Genomic DNA, 26,427 nt, shown 5'->3' with positions numbered 1-26,427 from the left:
ATGGAATTGTTTAGGAAAATGCCTACAATTCCTACACTGAAGCAAAGGAATGCATAAGTGGCTTTTCTCAAGGTCATTTGTGTGTTATCATTAGCTGCTCTTTATTTGTTTCATGTTGCTTATACATTTATACTTTAATGTTCAAAAACTAAACCAAGTTGTCTGTCCCTTGTTGATTGAACTTATTTAGACAAGTCCTGCATTCATAAAACTACCAAAAAATTTCCCAGAACTGGGAAACAGTTTTGGAATAGCTTGGCTTATCAACCAGACACAAAGGCAAGTCATAAGATGTCACTTATGTTCTACCCCTTTTTTTTTTTGCTATCACAAGAGCTAGATATTAAATTCTGAGGTTAATGGTATGATTTAGAGAACTGGACTTCAGCATCTAGAAACTCTCTATAGAGACAGTCTCAGAAGCACAAATATAAATTCTTGGGTTGAGCAGAGAGGTTTTTCCAGTCAGCCAATATGAAACACTAAATGTGTGTATGTGTTTGTCCTGTTCTTCTCTGGAACTTGACTGAATGAAGAAGGACCATGCACTAGGCACCGAACAGATTGTAGCAGCTGGTGTCCTCTTCTGAGGCTTGACACCAGCCTAAGTAGGCCATATCTACTACTCTTCCTGACATGATTTCTCTTGAGAAACAGTAGCCTTCTTCCTATACAAGGCATGCTGTGGACTAGAAAGTTGCTCTGCAAGGGCTTCTTCATTCCTTCCTTCATCACATTCCATTGTTTTTCCTTAGAATAATCCTTAATGCTGTTTCCTTACAGTCATTTTCCAAAGAGGCAGGCAGTTGGTACTCAGCAAGAATTAAAATTCAAAGGAACAAACCCACATACATCATCCACACATTAAGACTTGAGTACATACTCCACAGTTTTCTTCCGTTTCCTTTCCTGTGACAACGTAAAGTCTAAAAAAAAGTGTTTTGACAAAGATCAGCAAAATTATCCCGGCTAAACAAACCAGGGCCAGAGACTCTTTCCTGATCCTGAGATCAACTAACACATGAGGATAAGCCTTTCTGGGCCCCTTCTCCATATTCTAATGCAGAATTATTGTTCTTTGTGTGTGTTTCTCATTCAGTGTACATGGAGTAACCTGGGGACCCTCTGCAGCAGTGCAGCCCATTAGAGAGATGCTCTCAGTAGTATAAAAATGGAAGAACATGCAGTATATATGTGGATGTGGGGAGAGACACGTAAATATAAATTGAAAGTACACTGTGCCATTATCCCTGAGAAGGGCACAAGTGCTGTAGCCAAATGCAGTATTCATAAGATTTGGGGTAAAGTATCTAAATTGATAAAACTCTAAAGAAAGATGACAGAAAAAGAAGAGAGAACGGCTATATTGTTTCACTGAATTACTGATTTGAGTTTTCAAGATTTGTTGTTGTTGTTGTTGGTTTACATTCTGTAAAGGAGCTAGTGTTGGAATCAGTGACACTTTTCTTGGTGTTCTGGATTCTAAAGGTGCTCTGTAATTAAATGTAGTTCAACAATTCAGTTTTTTGTGGTTTTTTAACACAACCACCACCAGTACAATCCTGTCTGGAGTATCAGTACCTTTTATTTGGATCTGATGTACTGTCTTTTAGTAACAAACTGAAGGTAATATTAAAATATATTGTAAATTTAGCTGAATATAATTTTTAACAACTAAAGTTTACTTAAAAGAACTAATCATCAAATGATAGTTTATTAATGACGCTGACATGATTTCAAAATAGATTTAATAAAACATTTAAAATTACATTCTCTTAAAGGAAAATGTTATGTGCTGGCTCATCTGAATAATGATACTAATAAGTCTGTCTGGGGCCAAGGTTTAGAATGCATCTGGATTCTTGTTAACTGAAAACTGAGAACTGTGGATGTGTTCAGTAACTCCAGAAATAAAGAAACCCAAAGCACACAAACAAAAAACCCCACAACAACAACCTGTACCTTTTATCTCTGATCTCATTTTCATGAATGATTTAAATAAATGGATTACAGTCATGTAAAATAAATAGTTAAATTAAGCCATAGACTTCAGTGGGATTCATTTGATTCTTGGCATAACTGTTACTTGATTTTATTCTGGGTGCCATTTTGATTAAGTGTTTATGAAGCACTGGGTCATGGAAAAATTTCCAATTCTTTCCCTGAAAAAGTTCATCATGCTAGGAAGTAAGATGTATTTTACAAAGAACAAAGTAAATTAAGTTTATGACATTTTATTCAATGAATAAAAATTGAATTTAGAAACTGAGAAACATTTATTTTAAATATATAATGCCATAAAATATTGTCACTTATCTTCAGCTTGCTTCATAAGTTTGACAGTGTCATATACTGAGTAGGTCTCAAATCATTAGAAATAAAGACTAAAAATACAAGGCAATCTTAATGCTTGATTTTCACGGAGACGTAAATTAGGTGTCATTTTAATGAAACTAATGTGTTTAAAACACAATAAACTGTGAAAATCAGGCCCTGAGTCCTTAACTGACTTTTAATTTGTCAGCTGTTCTACCTAACATCTTGCAGGAACAGCAAGGTACGATAGATATATCAGCAAGTGGCGATATATCTGAGCCAGACTGCAAAACTTGAAAAACAGGTGAGTAACTTGATTCTTTTACTGATGAAACCAATTTTATAGCAATACTCCTCTTTGGAGACCTAGAAGGACTCGTTTGCTGGAGGAAAGAAAAAAAAAAAAGAACAAGGAATGTACTTTGGCCATGTAAATTCCTTTCTTGAAACATCATGTCTATGGTCAAATAGTAACTTCCCAACGAGCACTTGAATCTCAATTTCCCATAAGATTTATCCTCACATATGTGGTGGTTCTCCCCCAGCTGGCCTGGGGGATTCGGGAAGATTTAAAGTTAACAGGAACCTTTGTTCAGGGGAGAATTACGCCCGGACCCGGAAGTTGTAACAATATGGTTTTCCGGTAAAATGTGCTGAACACAGCAAAATGTGTTTCGTGACATGCGCAGTAAGCAGAGTTATATAACACCGTTAGTGGCCAATGGAAGAATATTTATGTATGTGGGAACCAGTGGAGAGTTGACATGTGTAGCCTAAAAAAGTGTATAAAAGCAGCAGACATCGTGCAATAAAGTGTTCCAGCCTCTGGATCCACACGGGTTTTGTGTCGTGTCCCGCCTCAACCGCGACACACATATTTTAGTTTAGATGTGCAAAATATTATTGTTTGATGAGTATTGTAACTTGGAAGCATTGTAAAATTTATTCCTGGAGAATCAGCTTCTTCCTGGATGTGTTACATATACAATCAGAATTCCCAGTTTGTGAAAACTTGTTCTCCCATATAGTACATTTTAAAGTTATTTAGAAAAGAGTTCCTCAGAAGTAAATAATTTAATGTGCTACCTGAGGGGAAAAAGGAATAACTGCTACAAACCACCTTTTGACACAGACACAGAGTATCTGAAGTATGGGAAGATACAGTAAATCTAAAAGATAAACAGAAAAGTATGCAAAAAAACCATAGGAATAATCATAAAGTTATAAATAAAATGTGGATGTCAAATTGAAAAATGCATGCATTGCCTTAGAAGCAAGCAACCATAACACTATAACATACAAACTGCAACATGGAGTCAAGCCAGTGGTCCATCTAACCCACCCAGCAATGGTCACGATGAGAGGTTATGCAGAGAAGAGGATAGGGGCACAATATATATATGCAATATTTCTTCCTAGCATTTTCCTATCCCAGAACAGACAGATGAGATCAGACTGAAGCAAATTTTTGCCAGAATTCCCCATGCTCAGTAAGTATTCCCACAACTTCAAAAGACCTCCCCGTAACCACAGGGTCATGCTTTTGACTTTCCACGGCCTCAGATACTTCTGCTGTTGTCTCTTTGCACACGTGGAGACTCAAGAAAGGAAAGTTTTGCATCAACCTAGAAACAAATTAATTCATAATCTCTGAAAACAGATGTTAAATTATCCCTGTAGGACTGAGCAGCCATCAAGTCAACTTGTACTACTCAAAGCTAAAGAGTGTGGCAAGACGGAAAAGTCATGGAGTGGCTCACTCAAGTTTCTCTCCATTATGTCCCCAAGGACATAACTGTCCAAGATGGAAGCTGCCTCCATCATACAGGAGGGACAGAAGACTGCAAATATTGCCTCAGAGGGATCCATACACACCTTACAGACTTCTCTCAAATGAAGTTGATTTGACTTAAAAATAATTTTTACTTCTGCCACTAATTTTCTCCAGTAAAAATTTAATTTTGAAAAGGAAAAATCTCCAATATTCCCTAAAGGTGCAAGTTTTCTTAAAAGATTTCTTAAATTATTCCAAAGTAAATGGCAGCCCAAACAAGCCACTTTTTTCTGTGTTTGTCTTGCTAAGGCAGAAATAACACTGGTTATAAGGTGAAGGTAAAGTGCACAACTTCTCAACCTGAGTGGTTATTGGGCAGCATTGTATCTGTCAGGGTGACACTGATGCTGTCAGGCTGTTACAGATTGAGTTCCAGAATTATGTGATGTCTGAGGGACTATAAGGCAATGAAAAATTCTGATGGTTTAGACAGAGGAATATCTCAGCTCTTTGATGATCAATAGGAGAAAGATGACAAATGGCTTTCTATTCCTGAGACATATGGAACTGAGAAAATCAGAGAAACAAAAGAAAAACTATGAATTCTTTCAGAAAACTACCTCATCGCATTTTAGATTGCTAATCACAAATACTAATCTGACCTATCTAGTCAATTTGTTTCCTTCCTCGTGTCCTCTAAATTTTCCCTTAATCTTTCAGACACTATCTGTTAAGAAGTGGGGATTAAAAAGAATGAGAAATAAGTGAAAAAGAAAGGTAAGAATATAACAGTAGCAGTAGTTAGACTCATCATCTGTATAGGTCAAAGGTGTCACTACAAAATATGGAGAATTATTATTGCAGTGAACTAAATAAGATACTGAGATATAAGAAATATGAGAATAGAGGTGGAAGGTTTTGCTGCACTTTATATATATATTTTTTGGACTGAGTGATAGGTAAAAATTAATATCTCACTGAAACTAAGAACATAATCCTCAACACCCTCCCAGATAGTTATCAAAGATACAAGAAATTGTGTGAAGGGGAAGGGCTAAAAAGCTTGCCCTTTTATTTGAGTCTAATAAAATATGGTGCCTTGCCTTATAAAATCTGCCTTGCCTACGTTCTTAGGCCATCAAGATTATTAAAAAAATCCTATGACCACAACACTAAAGTTTTGAAACAGAGATGTAATTTTAGCCATCAGAAATAAGTTTAACTACATGACAATGTAGTGAGAGTATGTATATTGTCTTCAACGTGAGGAAAAATAGTCCCCTGTCTAAGAAAGACAGCCCAATTTCATCACTGACTTCAGAGGAAACAGTTTTTTGTTTTGCAAAACTTTAGTCCCTAAAGGTTAATTGAAGTGAAGCATAGCATTAAGAGTTTCCTTGTTTGGTGTACTCTTTCATTATCTTGTTTTAGAAATTGTAATAAAACTAAAACTCATAGCTTTGAAAAGTCTGTGCCAAATGAAAAAAAGGGGATTTTCTGAAGTTATTATAGATAATTAAAATGCTCCAGTAAAATTCCATGATAGCTGTGACAGGCTGGCATGCTAAACCAACACAGTGAAACTGCTGTGAGCCATCACAGTTTTGGAAGAGAGTTAAGTGTAAGAAAGAAAGCACTTTTCCTTAGTCTTCCACTCTCAGCTTACTGCTCCAGTGACAGTAGGTGTGGCAAAACTGATGGTGAGTCAAGTGGTGATACAGACTGTGTATCCTTGTGGCAATGCTAATATTAAAGGAATGAGAAATGCAATGCTTTTAGAAGAGAACTGCTTCTGTTTCATTTTCTTCAAAATTATTCTTATAACTGAGTAGTTCTCTAAGGTGTGATTCTTTCCACCCCACTCTTACCTCACAAAAAAGAAAAAATTACAAAAAATTTATTTCCTTGTACAAAGCTTCACAGTCCTCTGAATCAGCTGATAGCAGTATCTTTTTGTTTGTCTCAAAAACAAATTTCTGCTCTACTACCTCATGTGTGTTCAGTTACCACCGGGTTTGGACTCAGAAGAATATCCCATTAATTTTGGAAAAAATGCTTCTTAAGAGAACCCTTGCAATTGAAGACGTAAATTTGATCCCTCACTCCTCAGTCTGGGGTACCATAAGAAGGTATTTATAACAGTCTGTGAGCATAGAGACTGTAACAGAATTTGTTCAGAACATCACTTGAAGGAGAAGTGGTTCTTGCTTCTCCAACACAAAGTTTGAGAAAGGGATAAAGATGGGAGTCCTTTATAGAGAAATCATATATACCCAATTGAGGTAGATAGGAAAGAGTAAGGGGAATCAGACAGTAATGCGGTGGCTTACACCAAACTGGTATTGTAACATTTTTATTTGCTTTCTGCTTCTGTCCTTAATTGGTTCCTTCTGTAGTGCCAGCAGCAGCCCTCCAGAGTACACAGTCAGATGACAGTCATGTCATGTCGATCCTGTGACAGATGTTTACTGATTTATCCTTAGGAAAGATTTGGTTTCCAGATCTATCTTCTCAGGCATAAGCAAAAGGCATAATATAAGAGAGTTTTATTTCATTCATAACTTTGTCCTCTCCTGCTACAGGTTGCTATTTATTTTTAGAAAATGTTCAGGTTGCATTATTTTAGGAAAAAAATTAAAATAAGAAAGGACTGAAGTTTAGAAAATGAACCCAGTATCCTGGTAAGAAAAAAAAGATGGCAAGGAAAAAGGCTGGAAAAGCAACAAGCTGAGGAAAAGCAACATCATGCCTGAATCTTGAATGTTTTTAAAGGATACATTTGGAGAAGATAGTGACTGAATTTAAAGAAGGTGCTCATAGTAAAATAATGTAAAGTATTTAATTCCTCAAATGCAACTTTGGAAGATTATATACCTGTTGCAAGAAGGTTCTTTTAAGGAGTTTTCTGTGGGAAATGCTTGATTGAGTCAATTACAAGATGGGATAACTAATACAATTTGATAATTTTGCACATGACAGACAGGATTCCATTCCCGTAGGTCATTTGATTCTCTGCAGGTGGCTCTGTTGGTTTCTGGAATATTATAGTGTGAATTACATGTTACACAAATGAAAGGCTGTTATAATTCTGGATAACATTGTATTTGAGTCTAGAAACATCTTTAGGCCTAATGCAAAGATTCCTTTGAATAATTTATCCAGCTAAGTGTCTATGGTCCCAAACTCCTAATTTAAAAATGTTGATAAATGAAGTATCTCTTTAGCTAATAAATGAAGTATCTCTTTAGTTATCCTTTGTCAGCAACATTCATTTTAATGGAAAGTGAGTTTACAGGGTTACATGATTGAACTACTGAGCCAAGTCAGTGTTGGCAAATGATGGGCTAAATTATTGATGTTACACACTAATGAATTCTGATGAGAAATAAAATACAGACATTACATTTCAAGTGGTTCATAATTATTTTTGTACTTTAAAAGCAATTTTATTCTTTTTCCAAATCATACTGGTTCTATAAAACAAAAACATAGTTAGTGATTATAAGCAAAATTATTGAGTTTGAGGCAAAAACGCTCCTGTAAGTTTTCTTATGCAAGTATAATGCCATTCACACTAGGATTCTGATTTCTTCTTATACTTCTGGGAGAGGATAATTAAATTAAATGTCTAAATTTTTAAACTGATGTCTTTAAACAAAATAATCTACTTTGGAACCATAGTTAAGAGTTCAGTAGATGAGTTTATAATCTATAATATATATCAACATGTTTACTAGAGACGTTCTGAGCTACCATAATTAATTCAGGTGACGACAAATACAGAAGAGCTGCCAAAAAGGAGCTTTCAACATGTAAACAGTTTATCATTAAACCTGTGTTTTGATATATGTTTAAAATGGGTAGAAGGAGGTTACTAAACTTCAAATAGCCCAAAGTGATGTTGCAAGGTTGAATCATTAATTTAAAATGTCATTTCTCTGAGCCTTTACTCACCGTACTGCATAAAGAAATTTATTCCTTAGTTTTTACTTATAAAACCAGAGCTAAGCATTTGCTTATTTGGAAACAGAATAATTTCGTAAATCCTATCCTTAATCTCATCTTCCTAAAAATGTGCTTTTATTAAATTTTTATCCTATCCTTAATCTTGCCTTCCTAAAAATGGGCTTTATTTAACTTTTCTTAATTATACACTGAAGGTTCCCGTCAATTGCTGGAGAAGCAAAACTATGAAGTGTCATTTCATTTTTTTTTTGACACATGACAACTGAATAACCATCTTACTTGTCAGATCATCGCTGAAATTTCTTGTCAATCAAAACAACCATTGGTGTCTTGAAGAAGCAAGTACATGCAAACAGTTGTGGTTTTAATTGAGAAGGGAATTTTGTGATCCAAATGATGACTTTGGGAGGTCATTGTATTGGGCCAAGGTCTCAAAAGAGAACTACAGAGTCATTGTCATAAACCTCAGTGTTATGTATAATTTAGCCTTAAACTTTACACAAAACTGTAGTAAAATACTTTGAGACATTTTGATTGTTTGTCTGCTTTCCCATATTGTCCCAGATAATCATAACACACCTACTCAAACCAAAACAGCTAAGCTCTCACAGAAGTTCAAGATTTCCTGTACGGTTTGCTAGGAAGAACTTGAATTAATTATTTCTGGATTTTGAAACACTTGGTCTTTAAACCACTTCAACTAATTTTCTCTAATAGAAAGATAGGGCTGAGAGCATTGTGTATTATGAAAGTTGCCAAGCATTTGCTTTTATAGGATCCATTCCTCTTTTTTTTTTTTTTTTAGTTTGTTACAATATATCAAAAACTAAGGCGTTGAGGTCAATTGCTAGATTTCTTTGGTAAGTTTAAAAAAATGACAGAATGAGTCATACGCTGCTACCAGCAAACTTTCAGAACCATGAGGCTCTTAAAACACAGTTTGCCCATGATTAGTAAATGTTAGCTTGATCTTGATAGCTCTGAAAACGACATTTTTACAAACTTGAGCCTGGCAATAGGTAATGCTTCTTCAGCAGTGGTGTCTCAGAACTGATGTGATTTGAATGGGGCCAAGGGGCTTTGGAGTAGAGATGTCTTGCCTGTGCTCTCATTTTGCCCAGTAGACTCTGGAGGAGGAGGAGGAAATGGCTTGATATGAATGCAACAGAACAAGAGCCAAAATGGAGCAACAAAATGGAGTTAGATTTGGAGAAGGCTTGTGATGATATAAAATTTTGCTGCAGAGAAGGAAAGCTGTCAGGGGTCTGTCAGATGAGGTGAAGACTGTAGTTGGCAGGTCTCAGAGGCTGTGAGATGGAAGAAAGTGACCATTGGTTGAAAAAAAAAAAAAAAAGAAGATGAGGACTGGGACTTGAGGAACAAGGGAAGAGAGGAAAATGGAAATCAATAGGCAGTACCAGAGATTAAGCCTGGAAAAGGAGTTTGAAAGGAGAGCAGAAATGGCTGGGCCAGAAGTCTGGGAATGAGTCAGGTGCAGGAAAGTCTGACAATTGTCTGGGATGAGTTGCAGCACAGACATGGGGTTGGAAAAAGCAGACACTATAAGCTGGAAGGACTTTCATTAGAGAGAAATGTTGAGCAACAAGTTATGAATAAGAGGTAGACAGCCATCTACTACAGTTTTTGTTTACTCCATTGGTTAAAGTGGCAGATATGTTTATTGGCACTAACTCTGCTGATGATCAAGGTAAGAGTCAATATAATGGTTTATATTCTTGGAGATTTTAGAGTTTAAAAAAGATCTTACAAGAAAATTGTTAAGATTACAAAAACAAAGTACTCAATTAAAAATATTAGGACCGAAGTTACTTATACCAACTTAATTTAGTGTATTTTGTGTAAGTATTTCAACACAGGTTTTAATTACTTAAGCAAAAAAGTAAATTTATGCTACTTCAAGAAATAGAAATCCAGTTGTCTTCAGATTCTGGAAGAGCATCAAGCAAAACCTTAACATTTTTTAAAAACTTCTCAATTCACCATGAAATGGTTCAGCACATTTTTACTCCATTGAGTTTTAAACCTTGAATCTCTCAACTGGAAAGTCCAGAGAATCTTCCTACTGTACACTACAGCTTTTAATTGGCAACTACATTTCTGAACGGTTTGATTCATATCATATTTACTTCCTATAATGCAACATTTAAGTGCAACCACAGAAGAATTGAAAGAGTTAGGTGTTTCTATGCACTCCAGGAGATGTTTGTGGTTGTATGAGCCTTTGGATGTGATGTTTTGAAAAATAAAGAGTTTACGTGAAGCATAAGAAGCTTGGCATGTTAAAGCATAAGTGGCATAAAAACCTAAATGAAGCTGAGTTATGCCAAATTATATGTACACTTCAAAATGGTAAAGGAAATTATGTCAGAATAAAGATATTGGAGTTTTGCCATACAATAAGCAAAATCACAGACCATGAAAATGAGGCAAAGAAATCAAGCAAGTTCTAATTTCTTCTGTGAGTTTGCCTTATTTTGAGATGACTTTCCATTCTCTCACTGGAAAGGTCACTTTCATCATGCAGGAAGAAAATAAATGGTCATGAACATTTAGTGTGTCCATTCCACAGCATGGCAGCTGTATTTTTGCCACCAAACCTACATGATACATAAACTCAAAGAATTTGGTGAATGCTTGTCAGGGTTATCAACTCAACCTAGAAAAATCGAGACAAACATAGTTGCTTTAAGAATTCAAATAAATTTGAATCCAAAATCTGTAAGCATTTGAGAGGAAAACCCTATATTTTTAGGAACTATATACTGGATTTCCATATTTCTTCAGAACTCCATTAACTAAATAACACATTTTCAACCCATAAGCATTACCTCCAGGAGCAGAAGCAAAAAATAGCTGGTCTCAATTCCTCTAGATAAATATTTTATAAGTTAATAATAAACCCAGCAAATTTTAACCTCAGCATTTTAAATGGTTACTATGAATAAATGTGACTAAACACAAAAGCTTAGAACTAATTAAAAGGTGTGCAGCCATGTCCCCTTAAGAAACATTATCTGTCATCCAACCCCATATGTCTCCAAGACAAGGCAGGAACAGCAAGACTGCTAAACTGAAATCAGCAGGCAAAAAAGACACAACTGAGTGCAATCAGCATAAATGGTGATAACTCAACCCATAACAGTGAAAAATAAAAGAGAAGGCATACAGATTTTGAAGAGCATCAGCCCTGAGGGACACCATAACGCACCTGTGTTAATAAGTTAGAGAAAAAAAGATGTACTTAAATGGACTACCACCTGACAGCTAAGAAGCAAGCTAAGAATGTGTGGTTTTCAGAGAGCAAAAGGGTAAACCTGCTTGTAACATGCAGGATTCCAGTTGGTCCTGGCTTTAGTGGAATTCCACTGTCTTTCTTGTAAGGAGGTGAAACAGGGTGTCATGAAAACAGCAGATTCTGCAGAGTCAGTAAAATATTTCCTGCTTTAAGAATTAGTATCCACCGGGTTGACTGCAGTAGGTTCAGCAAAGTTTCAAAGCCTTAGTAAAGAACAGTCACTTCTTTCTCTGGTGACCTCTGCAGAATTGCTCAAACAAAGACAAAGCAGACCAAAACACTTTTCTAGTGTAAATTGGTGTAGTTCAGTGCAACGGAATTTTGAGCTACAACAGCTTTGCTAAAATGTTTTAAAGATTTCAGGATAATCAAGCAACTTGAGTAAAACTGCAGAAAATTTAAACAATCACAGCATTTTGCAGTCAGAGTGACAGACACTGGGTTGATTCTTCATTCCTTGGTGCCTTACGTACCTATTTCCACCTGATGAAAATGGGTAACACTGCTACCAACTAAGGAGTTTCCAAGCACCAAATTCTGATTATCTGTTCTGGTGTGCAAAGGTGCTGATCCATTAAAAATTAAACCAATAACCTTGCATTTATTAAAATGTTACCTTTGTCATGCCATCATCAGGAAAAGTATGTACGAAAGGCTTCAAAGTTACAATGAGAGTAGCAGTGATACTCTGTTTTTGTAGTACTTTGACGCTCAACATAATTTTGACATAACTATAGTCAAGATAAATCATCTAAAAGGATGGTCTAAACTGAAGACTGTCAGAATTAAAGCACAGGCACAGTCCCAACTAAAGTTACATGTGCCATCATATATCATTTTTGCAATTAGATAGCTAATTGAACTTACTCAAGAGCCAGGTTATTGAAACTCCAAAACGTTATTGGAAAAGCAAAAGTAATTAGCATAAGAAATACCTTGCCTGTACACTTTTGGGACAAAAGATTTTACATTTTTATAATGTTTTAAGAATTAAATAGATCACTTTTATTATTTTTTGCTGGATTAAAAATTTATTTCATAATTGTAGAAGAATTTTTGAAGATTGAAATTCTCCAGCAAACCATAGAATACCAACTGTGCCGACAGCGACAGTAAAATACCTGAAAAGCCCATTTATAATAGAGCACAAAAATCTTTCTCTGACTACCACAATAACAACAAAGTTTCTTTTCAGAGCCATTGTACATGTATGCAAACTTCCCTGAATGAAAAGAATAGAGCAGTGCTCATGCGATTCTAAGGCACTTTTAGCATTATCTCTCAAACAAAAACATTGCTCTAGACTGTAATCTTTCTCTGCTACTGGTTGCAATCAGATTTCATTAAATTTTTTTTTTAAACTTGAAATGGTTAGAAAAAGGGTAGAGCATCAGAAGATTAAATAGTCTTGCTCAAGAAACGGCCCTGCACTTTGCTCTGAAAAAATATGAGATAGATGAAGAGCCAAAAGTGGAAGTATAAATAATTTCAGTTATTGATCTCTGCTCTAACATTTGATTTGATTGCTAACATATTTATTCTTTGTTATTAATATGAAAGAATATCTAATCCCTATTTTTAACATCACAATTGAAATGCTCAATTTTAAAACTTCATTTTCTGCCAGAAGTATATTCACAAAACATACAGACACTAAGTAATCAGTTAATTATTCCCAATGCAAATATTAAATATTGAAAAAGGTAAATGGCTACAAAGATCATGATAAAACCCAGAACAATATATATTTAAATGTTTGATTGAAATAAAAGATACCTAATAGAAATTAAAATCAAATTTTGTATGAAAAAAAATCGGTTAATGTCACTAAACTTATGACTGTTGATAAGTAATGATGAACCTCTGGTCAAATCTGTCTTTCAATTTGAGACAGCTCTTTATTTTCATGTCACAGTTCTCACAAAGTTCTACTGCTCTGTATAACTAGAGAGTATTGCTAGTTAAAAAGCACATGGTGAAAAGGCCAAAACCTCCTCCATTATCTACTTTTAAGTCTCTTTTTGGATCTCACCCAGGTCACGGCTTCTGTAAAATATTAGAAAACACTTAGGCAGCCAATGTACTGTATCTACTGCCTCTCCTAATGCACTCTTCTGTCATTCACCTGCTTCTGCTTATTCTGGTCAAGGTAGCTGCTGGGACACAAGCAGAAATCACCATTTTGCCACACACTTATCAGTGTGTTCCCATCCTCATACTTTAAGGTAAGGTGGTCACTAGGAACAACAAATTCTGCATATTTCTGGCTGAGAGAAAAAGCAGGGAGAGGAACAACTGTCAGATTTTATTTTGGAAGTGTGTGCCACTATGTTGAATGTCATCAGTATAAGAACTTAATTTACAGAAATTCTGCTGGCAGTTGATTGATCAAGATTGATCTGACAATAACATAGATTTACAAGGACATCAGTCCACATACAATTAAACCACTGCCAAGACCTCTAAAATATAAAAACATCACCTTACTGAAGGGAAATACTCTTCTACATGCCTTTGTAATTTCTCTTAGCTGAAATACTTTCTATTTTAATTTTATAATTTTTTCTTGTTCATTATTTTAGTTGTAGGTTATTGTCAGTCAAACTGCATAAAAAACGTACTAAAGTTATCAGAATACTAGAAAAGGTTTAAAATATCAGGAAAAGATGTCATGGATAATGAAAACAGATAGGGAACAGAAAGTTTTCAGCATTTTGAACAAGAGATTGTTTTTGGAAGGTCTGAGTTACTTAGATCTGAACACCCCCAAATGCTGCTGGGAGTTATGCATAAAAGCTTAGTCTAGGCCCATTTTAGCCATTTGAGTTGTTCAGGGTGACAAGATTTGCAGACACAGCTTCTTAACATGAACAGCACGCATGGAAAAACATATGCTAAGGTGAAGGCTTTCTGCAAAACTTACTCGTTGTCACATGGACTAATTGTTGACAGAGGAGTTCAATTGCAGATGAGGTTTGCAGTACAGCTATTAAAATATTGCATAACATTAGATTCATGTAAAGATTTGTGCAGAAACCAAAGATTTGTGAGGAAATCAAATGCCACCTGTGGCTTCTGCGTCACCGCTATTGTTCTTTACGAGCTTTGAGCTCCAGGTGGGTCACCCTGTTCATCTACTCCCTATTGGATTAATTGGGCACAAGAGAGTACAGAAATCATTCCAGATATAACCCCGCAAAAATCAAAAAGAAGCTTTTCCAGTTTTCCAAATGCTAAATGAGGAATTTGAATGAAAAAAGTGTTTTCCCTGGCACAGAGGTCAGTGCAATATTTAGCACATTTAGCAATCCCAAAATTCCATAGCATTCCATAAAGAGTATTAAAAATCATTACTAACATAAAAACCTGATTATATTTTTGATTGTTTTTCTTGACTGTCTGATTTTAGTACGATTAGAATTTTCTAAATCTTTTGCCTAAGTAGAACAAATGTGTAGAACATACACTATTCCATAGAACATATATGGAAATTTGAAATTCTGAAATAAAAGTCCTCTTAGTGAGATACTGAAAAGTGATCATGATGCTGATGCAATTTAATGGTATTCTAGAACTTACTCATGTTAGATTTTACTTTAATGCATCAGATATTAACTGGGAAGTATAAGTACATAATATTAAAATGTAATAAATTGTTTCCGCAATCATAACACAAATCTTGACTGTTACAAATTAGACAGTGAAGTTTGCAAGAATATGCTGCACTACAGCTGCATAAGCAATATAACTTCTTTTGCAAGGAGTAAGTCTGAAGAAATATTTCACTTAAGTCTTTTAAAAACCCTTCAAGAACGCCATCTGGTTATGGCCATTAACTATGGGAAGAGATTGAAAGGAGTAGCTTTACAGAAATATAAATAAGATACCATAGCACAAGACAAAAAGAACAAGAACATTCCAACTCTAGTGTATAGTACTTATTTTCCCTAGTAAATATATTTATCTGGGGAACAAGACATAAAATGAGAAACCACACATTGTCGGGAAACCATTTTTAAATCTCATATCTCCACAATGTTGCTTTTTTACAAATAAGGGAAAATCACCATATAACTGAGTTAGGAAGGTATAATACTTCTAAAAAATAGCCTCCTTCTAAAGAAATTAAATACAAATACAGTGAAAATGACAACATTGTTTACCACGGAAATAATATTTGCACAAAACAGGACACAATAACATCTTCTAAAACAACTGAGCAGCAAGAGCAATGCCACTCTGTGTTTCAAATATTTATATTCAATGTATTTATAATCATCTTCTCAAAGGTTTGAGAGAAATAAATCTAATCTCCCCCTCTTTTTTCAATCTATGCATGGTATATGTGCTAACTTACTGAATTCATCCTTCATGCAATTCCAGTTTATTAAAGAGGTTAAAAATTTATAAAACTCTGATGGGATATGGTTTTAATGCTTCATCACACTACCCATCATTTGCTTTTCAATCTAGATCAGAATGATCTTTCCGACTTCCCTGCAATCACCTACCTGCACAGCTAATATTTTCTGAGCGTTCTCCTGAGAGGCTGCCTGGATCCTCGCCAGCCCAGCCTGGCTGGAGAGGCCGCTCCGGCTCCACCACGCCTCCAGTGAGTCCCTGCTCCACCGCCTCTGTAGCGCCTGCAGCTGGGACAGGAACGCCAACGGCAGCGCCAACAGCGGCAACGCCAACACCAATGGCCGTGGTAACAGCAGTGGGGGGGTCGGGGCAGGGGAAAAGGTAAGAAGGTGAGGGGAGGAAGAAAGGGGAAAAAAAAAAAAACAAACAACAAAACCAAACAGGAAAAAAATTAAATTCCCAAGTCAGAGCAGGAGAGGAAATTAATGGCAGCGTTCAAGAAGAATGATGGAGGGAAATATAGAAAGCAGTCAATAGCCCATTCTGCGCTGTACGGACCTGACAGGAATTTCACAGTCTCTTGGTTTTTCAGCCCACTCATGTGCATTCATCAGAAACCAGTCACATCTGGCTGCCAGGATGGGGGGTTAATTTTCTCTAAATGCCTCAGCAGTTTTGTTCTAGCTGAGGCAAACTCTGTGACTGCAAAGCTGATGAGTAAAATATTTCTACTTCACCCAGTTTAACTCAAAACCGATAGCCTCGGGACATATTGAACCTTTCTTAAAAAAATAATCTTTTGAAGCTTTTTAAATGGCACATCAGGTCAGGCCAAAGTTTAAAATGCAAGTTTAAGACTTTGATGGACACAAGGGCTTTTTTTTCCCAGTGTAAAGCTTATCATAGCTTGGCAATGTGTGCTTTAGTGCATGACAAAACTAAAGAGAATTAACTTAGCCATCAACTGCTCAGGGAGAACAATAACAGGAAAGAAATTTCCATATAGAAGTTCCTATTAATCTACCCGGCTATAACCACATGACAAGAAAGCATCTAACAGCACTAAATTGCATCAAATGTGGTAGCTGAGAGTGACACTACTTAAAAAAAGGATTTTATATAGGCATACAGAAAAGATAACATTTATCCCAGAAATTGCATTCACTGCAAAGGATCCTAACTGAAATTATTCCAAGTGGGAGTACTTACCTGATAGGCTTTTGCTATTTGCTAACAGCAATTATTATTAGAATCCATGGTTAAGACTAATACCAGTTTTTCTTTAATCTACAAGTATTTGGAAATCATAAACACAGTGTGGCAGGTCTTGGTCTAGAAGGAAGATGTTTAAAGGAATCTGAAAGTCTACAAATGCAGAATGTTTTTGAAAAGGGCGGTGTTTTTTGGCAAATTCTACAAATACTACTGCATACTCTAGTCTAGTTGTAATGTAGAAAATGGAAATTTAAACTACCTAATTCATTGCTTAGTGGAAATACACGGGTTTGTGTTTCCTGAAGTTAATTATTTCGATAAATTCTTCAGCAATTGTTAGAATGAAGCCTTCAAGAGTATGCCTGTCAACCAGATTAACACAATGGATTGTACCATTCCTTTGGAAATATTACATTTCATTAAGGTCAATGCCACAGGTCAATAATTGGATCAGTTATAAAGAAGCTTTTACATGATAAGATATGACTGCTCTTTAGGAGCAAGCGCAGGGTACCAGCTGAAAAATACACTTTTTCAAAAGAATGTAGATTATAGTAATATCAAGTGAGCTATTACAGCCTAGAGAATAATTAATGCACATTTTCAAAATTAATGGCCTGATTTTCGGAGATACTGGGTTTCCACAAGTCCCATTAGATTCCATGGAAGCTGTGAGTATGCTGCATCTTTGTAAATGAGTCTGTAAAATATTAAAACACATCTTTGTATATAATATTTTGTGTTCTGTTAATGTATATTAAAAATAGCATGAGGGAGGGTAAAAAAACTCAATGGAAAAATAAAAAATTATCAACCCAAATATTATGTTTTCCAGTGTGAAGAACCTTTTCTAAGTACCAGAGCTCCTTTCCTCCTATTTTAAGAATTATTTTGTTTCGTGAAATCTGTCTCTTCCTGCTTATCTGCTGTTAATTCAACTATTTTCAAATATCACTTTTTTTGATACCATTCTGAGGTCTGAAAAAGAGTTCAGGTGAGAGAGGGGCAAAGCATAACAACTTAGGACATTTTAGTAAAACAACCTTCTTCAGCCCTAGAAAAACAAATTAAGTAGAAAACTATTTTTGTATTATCAAAATGCTGATTTTTGTAAAAAGCTAAAATAATTGCAAAATATGCTGTTGTGATAAAATGGTAGCTGGGTGAGCATATGAAAAGATTTGCCAGTGAACAGCGAAAGGGATTGGTGGTTATTCAGTTGAGTGGCAATTGAATTTCTTGTCTTGAGAGAATCAAAGAAGTTTGAAAGTTTTGAGATTTGGCTATTTGAAAATTGCCATACTTATTGAGAAACTGACAGTTTATAATGGCTTGTGTCCAATACAACCATTGTTAATGTTTCTCATTTCAAAATTACACGTTCATGAAAGCTGATACTATTGTAAGTTTCATATTTCAAAATGCACCTCATATTGTGAAAATTGAGTGTACCTATTTTGTGCCTAACAGAACAAATATTTATTATCTTTAAAATGTTAATTGCAACATAAATAACATTTATGCATGGTCAGAAATACAGATCTATGAGAAGGTAACAACTTGATCAAATAATGTTGCCTGCAATTTTAGAATAAAACAATGGGCACACGAACCTAGGAGGGACCAAGTGAATTCCTGAGTCAACAGCAGACCCTTAGCTGAGGCAATGATGTAAAAAAGAAAAATCTCAAGTAATGTCTAGCCCAAAAGCAGATTTCATAGGTTTTGCCATGATCTCCCTGCCTCTACCTATCCTGTAGATCCTCTTCTCAGTCAAATAACAGACATATAGTTATTAGCTTTTCCTTATCTTTTACATTTGTCAGCTGTAGAGACTTAAGAGGGCATGGCATGCATGAGTTAAACACATGACATGGTTGCTAACTCCCTTTTTTCCATGCTTTTTTTTCACTATTTGAGAAACAAGCTGCTTCCTAAATATTCTGAACACATCAAGCCAAATGCTGGCAGAGAAGGTAACAGCACCCATCTCCAGTGTAGGAATACGAACAGTAGCCAAATATTTATATATGAGATTCACTTCGGTTTTGATGTTTACCTTGCTGTGGTAGCAGGACTGAAGGAAAAAGGAAATGGAAAGACAAGCAAGCTCCATATTTTTGGGATACAAAAGGAAAGGAAATCTCAGGATTCTTGTTTGTGTTGCTCTTGAATCTGCCTTGGCTGCAGCTGATACAGGCTGATGGTAGGGAACAATTTTTGCAACAAGTGTCTTGTCCTAGTCCTCATCCTGCAAACACAGAAACAGTGAATAAATGGCTTTGCTGGGGAGACACCTTTGGAAGCTGCTGGAGAGGACCAATGATGTTCTGAAGGAGTTGCCCTCATCATTGTTCTGCTTTGGGGCTTCACTGTCTTTCCCCTTATGCTGTGGCTCCTCTGTGAATCACAGCAGATGGGAACATATGACTCTGTGGTAATTTAATTCCTTCTTTATATGTGGCACTATATCATCAATAATATCAGCATAAATTTGGGAAAAGGAGGTGTGAACTAGCTGACATTACTATCTTACTAGAAAGGAACCGTATGATTCGAGGTACCTTATTCTGTTCTCAACTTTTAGATTTTTATTATGATACATCTAGATACTTCATTCAATTCATGCCTGATTTGCAGTAATATGATTGAAATCAAGCCAATATCCTAATCTGTAATTCCTTATCTGAGGGATCAAACTGGACTAAAAACATATGATACTATTTGAAGCTGAGGCCCATCCATTATTTCTGTGGCATTGTTTCTAGGTCCTCACTAATTAATTCTATCACTATATTTGAATTGGCTATACTGCAAACAGAAGTTAAACTGAAAGAAAATCCCACATAGTAAGAAGTAACTGCATCTTATTTAGACTAGAACACTTTTTACCTTTGTTGTCTGGCAGTTCACAAGAACCCAAAATTTCCTCCTGCTTTGTCTTTTATTACAGTCTGGCTGCATCGGGCTAGACCAACACACATTGCAGACATATTTGACAATGAACCCAAAACTAGGGGTGTTTACTTGTTTAAATGTCAAATGGCATGTGGTCCCATTAAGAACACAAAGTGAACAGCATCAGTCCTGATGCTTTTTCTCAGTCAACAACATACTACTTGAAGTGCTTCACTTCCAAGTTTTAGCCAGCATCATGCTAGTATCATATTGGGCTATGATTAGAAACCAAATTCCCTCCTTAGCTGCCTGTAAACAGTGAGATCCAATCTTTCTCAATACGACTGTTGCTCCTTTACACCTGAAAATGCAAAGACCCTCTACGAATAAAATATTTTTTATTTAACAAAATTATAATTATTCATAATCACAGAATATTCTGAGTTGGAAGGCACCCACAAGGATCATTGAATCCAACTCCTGGCCCTGCACAGGACCATCCCCAAGAGTTCCACCATGTGCCTGAGAGTATTGTCCAAATGCTTCTTGAACTCTGGCAGGCTTGGTGCTGTGGTTACTTCCCTGGGGAGCCTCTTCCAGTGCCCAACCACCCTCTGGGTGAAGAACCTCCTTCTAACATCCAGCCTAAACTTCCTCTGACACAACTTCAGACCATTCCCTCGGGTGCTGTCACTGGTCACAACAGAAAAGAGATCAGTGCCTGCCCCTCCTCTTCCCCTCATGTATTCTGCATTTAGAGTACATACTTACATCTAAAGTTTCTGGTACATTAAAATAGCAAGATTTTCAATTGCGCAGAAGATAGTAGATATTAATATAGGAAAAACTATTCTGATTTTGTCAAAAGAAGATTCTCTTTAAATTTTGTCAAACTTTAAGTATTAGATCTAAAAATGGGCATGGCAGGTGTTTGCCTCAGGCTGAATTTGTTTGGACAACCCAAGCAGTTTTCTTTTTTTTCTGAGGTATTTTGGGCAAAATACATTACTCTACTCCTTTTAAAAAACTATACTGGTATTTCCCTTACTAGATGCAGCATGCAAACGGAACTCACACTTCAAAGGGGACAGTATTTTTCTATGTGATATGACTTTTTCATAAAAATATTCCGGTGAAAACTGTAAGACTTTGGAAAACTATTGACTCTATATAGCTACTAGTAAATGTTGTGATTTTTATCAACCATTTTTTTTTAAAATATTGTCCTCTCTAAACTTTCTCTCAGTGGTCCTATAGTAAGAATGAGTAAGAATGGTTATGGCTATATAACACTATCATATACATAAATCATCTTCACAAAGTGGTTTGGCATACATAAGATCAGGAATACAGTTGATTATTGAAAGTTGATCTTTCTCTATAATGTCTGTTATTTTGGTCCAGGTTGAAATTCATCACTTGCAGCGATGTGTCTATCTGTGTACTACCATGAATATCCATCTATTGGTGCTCAGCAAAGACAGAGAAACGGTTTATTTGGATCAAACTGTGAAGTCTGTGTTAAGGATGCCAACTTGTGATTAAGAAATCCATTTGTTAATGAAAACTGATGTAGTTTTAACTGTCAGAGTCTAATCTAGGCTTTTCTATGCTAGGTTACAGTAACATCAAACAAGAAGATTCAAGATTCAAACCTAGACCATAGAATGGAATATCATTTGCCAGTGAAATAATATTTTAGCAGAAAAAAAAATCATGTTGTGAGTTTTTCTTCAAGAACAAACTGAAATTTCCTTTAACTTTATTGAAGTTTCCTTCATAAATAGCCTGAAAAGTAGGAAGCAAACTCATCCACATGGCTCGAGGAATGGGAATTTCTCTGATTACAGAAACTTTGAGCCATAACTGCTCTGAAGAAAGGGTGATTCCATACTGAAAAAAAATCCAAGCAAACGCAAAATGAAACACTTAAAAGAATGAGTAGCTGAAGATGACATTGCAGTCATAGCAGGTACATAGAGATGTTTACCAAGTGATTAAAACCATTTGTGGATATTAAAATGAAGAAACGGACTAAGCAACAGCAAGAATGGAAAAATATACGTAGCTGAGGCAGATGAGAGAAACAGATGGGCAGAGTCATTTCCAAGAAGCCTCACTAGACTCAGCCCACCATCAATACCATATTTCGATGAAATGTTATGAACCTGAGCCATTTAACATTACAATAACCAATTGAGACATCAGCAATACACACAGCAATCCAGCCACTAAAAATGTTAAAACAGACAGGAATGGTCATTTTCATAGAGAAATGGAGCTCTGGATGAAATATTTAAACAAAACTCATAGGATTATTAAGAAAAAAAAAAATCATCTTTCCCATCCCTCCTGCAAGATAAATCATCTGCAATGGAATGTCATGCACAATGTATGACATAGAGCAGAAATCTTAGTAAATAAAAGGCTGGATTCAGCTAAGGTGAACATGAATGAGCTAGAGGTAGTCATAGTAAGTACTGTCATAAAATAATACATCATCAGTTCTCAAAAACACTTGGAAAGCTTGTGTTCATCTGCGGTCATATACCGAGCATGAATCAGGTTCTCTCTGTGAAGAAGGCATAGACAGGAAGACAAAGCATACTTTAATATCAAGGATCTTGAATGAAATCCTGATATCTCCGCCCCACCGTAGCCCTGGCATGTTAATCAAATAATTTAAATTCAGCTTTCCAGAGGTAACTGGTAATTTTGGGCTTTGTTTTTTTTGTGTGGTTTTTGTTTGGTTTTTGTTTATTTGTTTGGGTTTTTGGTTTTGTTTTGGTTTGGTTTGGTTTTTTTTGATTGATTGGGGTTTTTAAGGTTTTTTTGTTTCCTTTGGGTTTAGTTTTTTTGGTTTTTTTTTTTAATCTGATTTATATCTTCAATTTCTAGAGGTGATAAGCAACGACAGATTCAACCAAAGGCAGCAGAGGGACTTGAAATCATAGTGTGCCATGAAGAAGGGTGTGTTGCTGACAATAATGCATCCAGGGATAAACCTTTAGGCATCTGATTGCTATGTTAAGCAGCTAAACCCATAGTTATTTTATGGTATTGACAGTACAGGAAACTAAGATTATTTCAAATTGTTTTATTAAAACACAACTCTTTTCTGTTCAGGGACTATAACTCTTTCAACACCACTCTTGATTGACACTTATATAACTGACCTTCTGGATTAAACATAACATTATTTTGTAATTCTGTAGTAGTTCCTCTTGAGACACCAGTTTATTACAAGGTGTAACAAACCAAAATGCAACCAAAATAACAAGCTTTAACTACTAGTCACTTCTGTGAGTGGTAACCTACTATGATTTTCAGACCTGGGGAGATTACTGTTATATGTTGAGCAGAGGCTAATATGTCACTTCTAAATCTACACTTTCTCTGTTTTCAGTGATGTTAATCTTATATCAAAGGATCCAATGTGTGTGTCATATTAATTCAACAATGCACTGTGAATGCTAAGTTCTATGTAAATGATATAAGCCTTATCAGTTCCATTCATTGTTACAACTCAAACAACAGCAATTACAACAACTCTACAGATTTTGGCACTGTGAGAATGGCAGATTTATTAGCAAAATCCAGTTAATATTTATCTTTTTATACTATTCAACTACCAAGTTACACCTGTACAATATACAAAGCTCCTAGGTAATGAGATATTTCTTTATTGTCAAATCTGCTCCACAGGCTGCTGGTAAAGATTACATAGCTCATTTAAATAAAGCTCTTTTGTCAACAGACTGGATATACTTTAAAAATGAGTAAAAGCCTCATGTAAAAAACAAATCTCAGCTGATGTGCAAGTATACATGAAAAGATGCACTTGTTTTTTTGACCTTATTCCAGTTGTTAATGCTTTAGTAAGCAGATTAGCAGTATTAAATTTTAAAAAAGGAAAACTGTATTTCAAGATCCACTGAAAAACAAACTAAGAAAAGTCTGAAAAATCAATCTTCTACTAAAAATATTGGTGAATGCAGACAAAAATATTGGTAAATACAGGAATTAAAAAAAGGGAAGAGTGATATTATGATTCTTAACTGCTGTCAGGAAAAACTGAGGAAAACAGACAATACGGTAGGATCAGGGTATCTTTCAGCTTACTGTGTTTTCTTATTGAAATATGAAAATTAAAACTGCTTTCTATATTAAGTTCCTGAAAATATAGCCTAGAGTTTGATACTGAGTAGATACAAAATATGTGTGATGTTATTCTGCCTTCAAAGATTTCTAGCCTTGCCAGTTTCTACTGCTATAGAGGGAAAATATATCTGTACTTATCCTCTCTTTGTATCATTTAGTAACACTTAGAATCAAATGCTGTTATTTCATCCCCAGAAGCCTGAAGCAATGAATGGAAACATCTTAAAAGGTGCAAATAATTGCATCTACCCCAAACCCTGGTCTATTTTTTTTTTTTTACCTCCAAAGCTCCGATTTGCAGAAACCTACAACTTTTTCCAGCTTTTGTTTGGTATTTGCAAAAGGCCATCAGAGGAACATGTCAGACAGCATAAGCTGAAGTGTCAAAACCCTGCAAATAAACAAGATCACTCCAAAGGAATTTCTGACCTTGCCATTAATTTCTTCTGTTAAAGCAGCCGTAATCCCTAGTCATTCCTTCTACAGATTCTGCTGCTTACTCCGCAGAAATTGCACAATAAAATACCATATCTCATCCTCTGTCCCCTCCTAAAGGATTTCCAGAGTATAATTGTTAACACATTTTTGAAAAAATAAACTAGTGCTCTTTCTGCATTCGGTGCTGTTGACAATTTTTTTTTCAGGAGCTTATAATCTTAAAAATAAAACTAATAAACTAACATTAATAGCAATATGTTATACTACTTTCCCCAACAATTTAATGATGAGGTCTAAGATCAGCTTCATCTTTGTGAAGGGTGAATTCATGCCTTCTGTGCTACCTTTGGAATACACTAAGATAATTACCATTTAATTATTACGTCATTTGTAGATCTAGCAGAATAGAGAGACAGCACCCTGCCTGTCTTTGCAAATCATAAAATATTATGATGATAAACATTTATGTGCAGCCATTGCTTCCAATTCATACAAAGTACATCCTCATTATTGCAGAACAATAAAATGAAATTCAGAAGAAGACATTCTATCTTTTTTTAGATGAAATATACATTTATCAGTTATGGCCTATAACTTAATGAAAATTCAAGAATCATAGATCAATCCCATCTTGCACTCTGGTCAAAAGCAAGCCTATCATGACCAGACTGCTGCCATTTCCTTTGTGTTTCTGGGCCTCTGGCACCTGGTAGTGATGTTAGTCACCAACCCATCCCTAGGTTTTGCTCAGCCTGACTGCACATTACAACAACCCAGGTCATATGACGGGCAACTCTGTAGCTGCACATGGCCCCAGATGCTTGGCTGAATCCCCACCAGGACCCCTTTATCCATGACAGAAAATTGATTGTTGGTTAACCATTTCAGGAATTACATGGTCCTCAGCATCACAGGCTTTGCACAGGGATCTCCCACATGGGTTTGCACAATACACCGCTCAGCCAGCAAAAACAGCCCAGGGGCTGGGATATTCCATAGGGCCAGCTTGGGCATGGAGAGGTAAGTGTGCTTCCTGGAAAGCAATGAATCAATCAGAAGAACAGCTGGCCAATTAAGATGTGCGTAACTTCTTGCCAGATGTTACCTTTGTGCTGATGGCTGACTGCATCTTAGAGAAACACATTGTTTCTCAACCCCTGGGGCTACTTTCATATTATTAAATATACAGAGCTAGGAACCACGCTGTGGCAGAAAGGCTAAGTGGCGTAGGCTGGTTTTGTCCACACTGTGTAGTCCACTGCCTCTTCTTAGTCTTGTGTGATCACCTCACTGCCCTAAACACATTCAGCATTTAGGGGGAGGAGGAGTTAATGTCTGAATGACTGAATTAATGTAAAGGTTGTGCTTCAGCCTAAGAAGACAAAACACAGTGTAGGCGTTGCATAGCTTTGGGTATGGCAAAGCCTCTTGGGATTGTGTAGGAATACTGTATTGTGTTGAGAAAACTAAAGCTGGTGCTGTCCTGTTCACATTCCCTGCTTGAAAGAGTGCCTGGTGAATGTTATTCCTCAAATTTTGATAGTCCTTCTCTTGGAAAGTGCTAACTAGCACAAGTCACCATGTGGTGCCATGATACCATAAATATACAGTATAAAGTAGCACAGAGCAGGTCAAGCCAGATCCCTAACCCTATTTTATTTTGCAGAACCAGATGTAACCTTCATGGCTAACAGTATACTGAGCTTCCTTTTGAAAGTGTCTTGGAAAAAGCCAGAAGAACACATGCTCTTCATAAACAATAAGCACTGAATTCATAAATAATAAGAATTGATGGGCAGGAAGGGATTAGGGAGGGATTGTGAATGTTGGAGGAGGTCCATCTTCAACAAGTAGGGGAAGATAGGCAAGATGTATGTGGCTACAAGGTATCAGAGTAGGTAAGATTGGGACCTATACAGTGAAGGGAAAAAGGGATATCTTGAGGGTCATAAACTGAAGTCTTTAAGTGATCAACTAACTT

The 26,427-nt window shown here is 36.0% G+C and overlaps 1 protein-coding gene across 1 annotated transcript in view; it reads right to left on the bottom strand.

The window, feature by feature from the left end:
- CCDC178 (coiled-coil domain containing 178) overlaps positions 1–26,427 on the bottom strand; it is a 179,386-nt gene that overhangs the window by 1,825 nt on the left and 151,134 nt on the right. The window contains 1 exon segment of the mRNA XM_050328908.1: positions 15,884–16,015. Within this exon segment, the coding sequence (XP_050184865.1) occupies positions 15,884–16,015 (132 nt within the window).

Source organism: Myiozetetes cayanensis, unplaced genomic scaffold, assembly GCF_022539395.1.
Source record: "Myiozetetes cayanensis isolate MyiCay16 unplaced genomic scaffold, myiCay2020 scf1, whole genome shotgun sequence".
NCBI lineage: Eukaryota > Metazoa > Chordata > Aves > Passeriformes > Tyrannidae > Myiozetetes > Myiozetetes cayanensis.
This window is presented reverse-complemented; position numbering and strand designations above follow the sequence as displayed.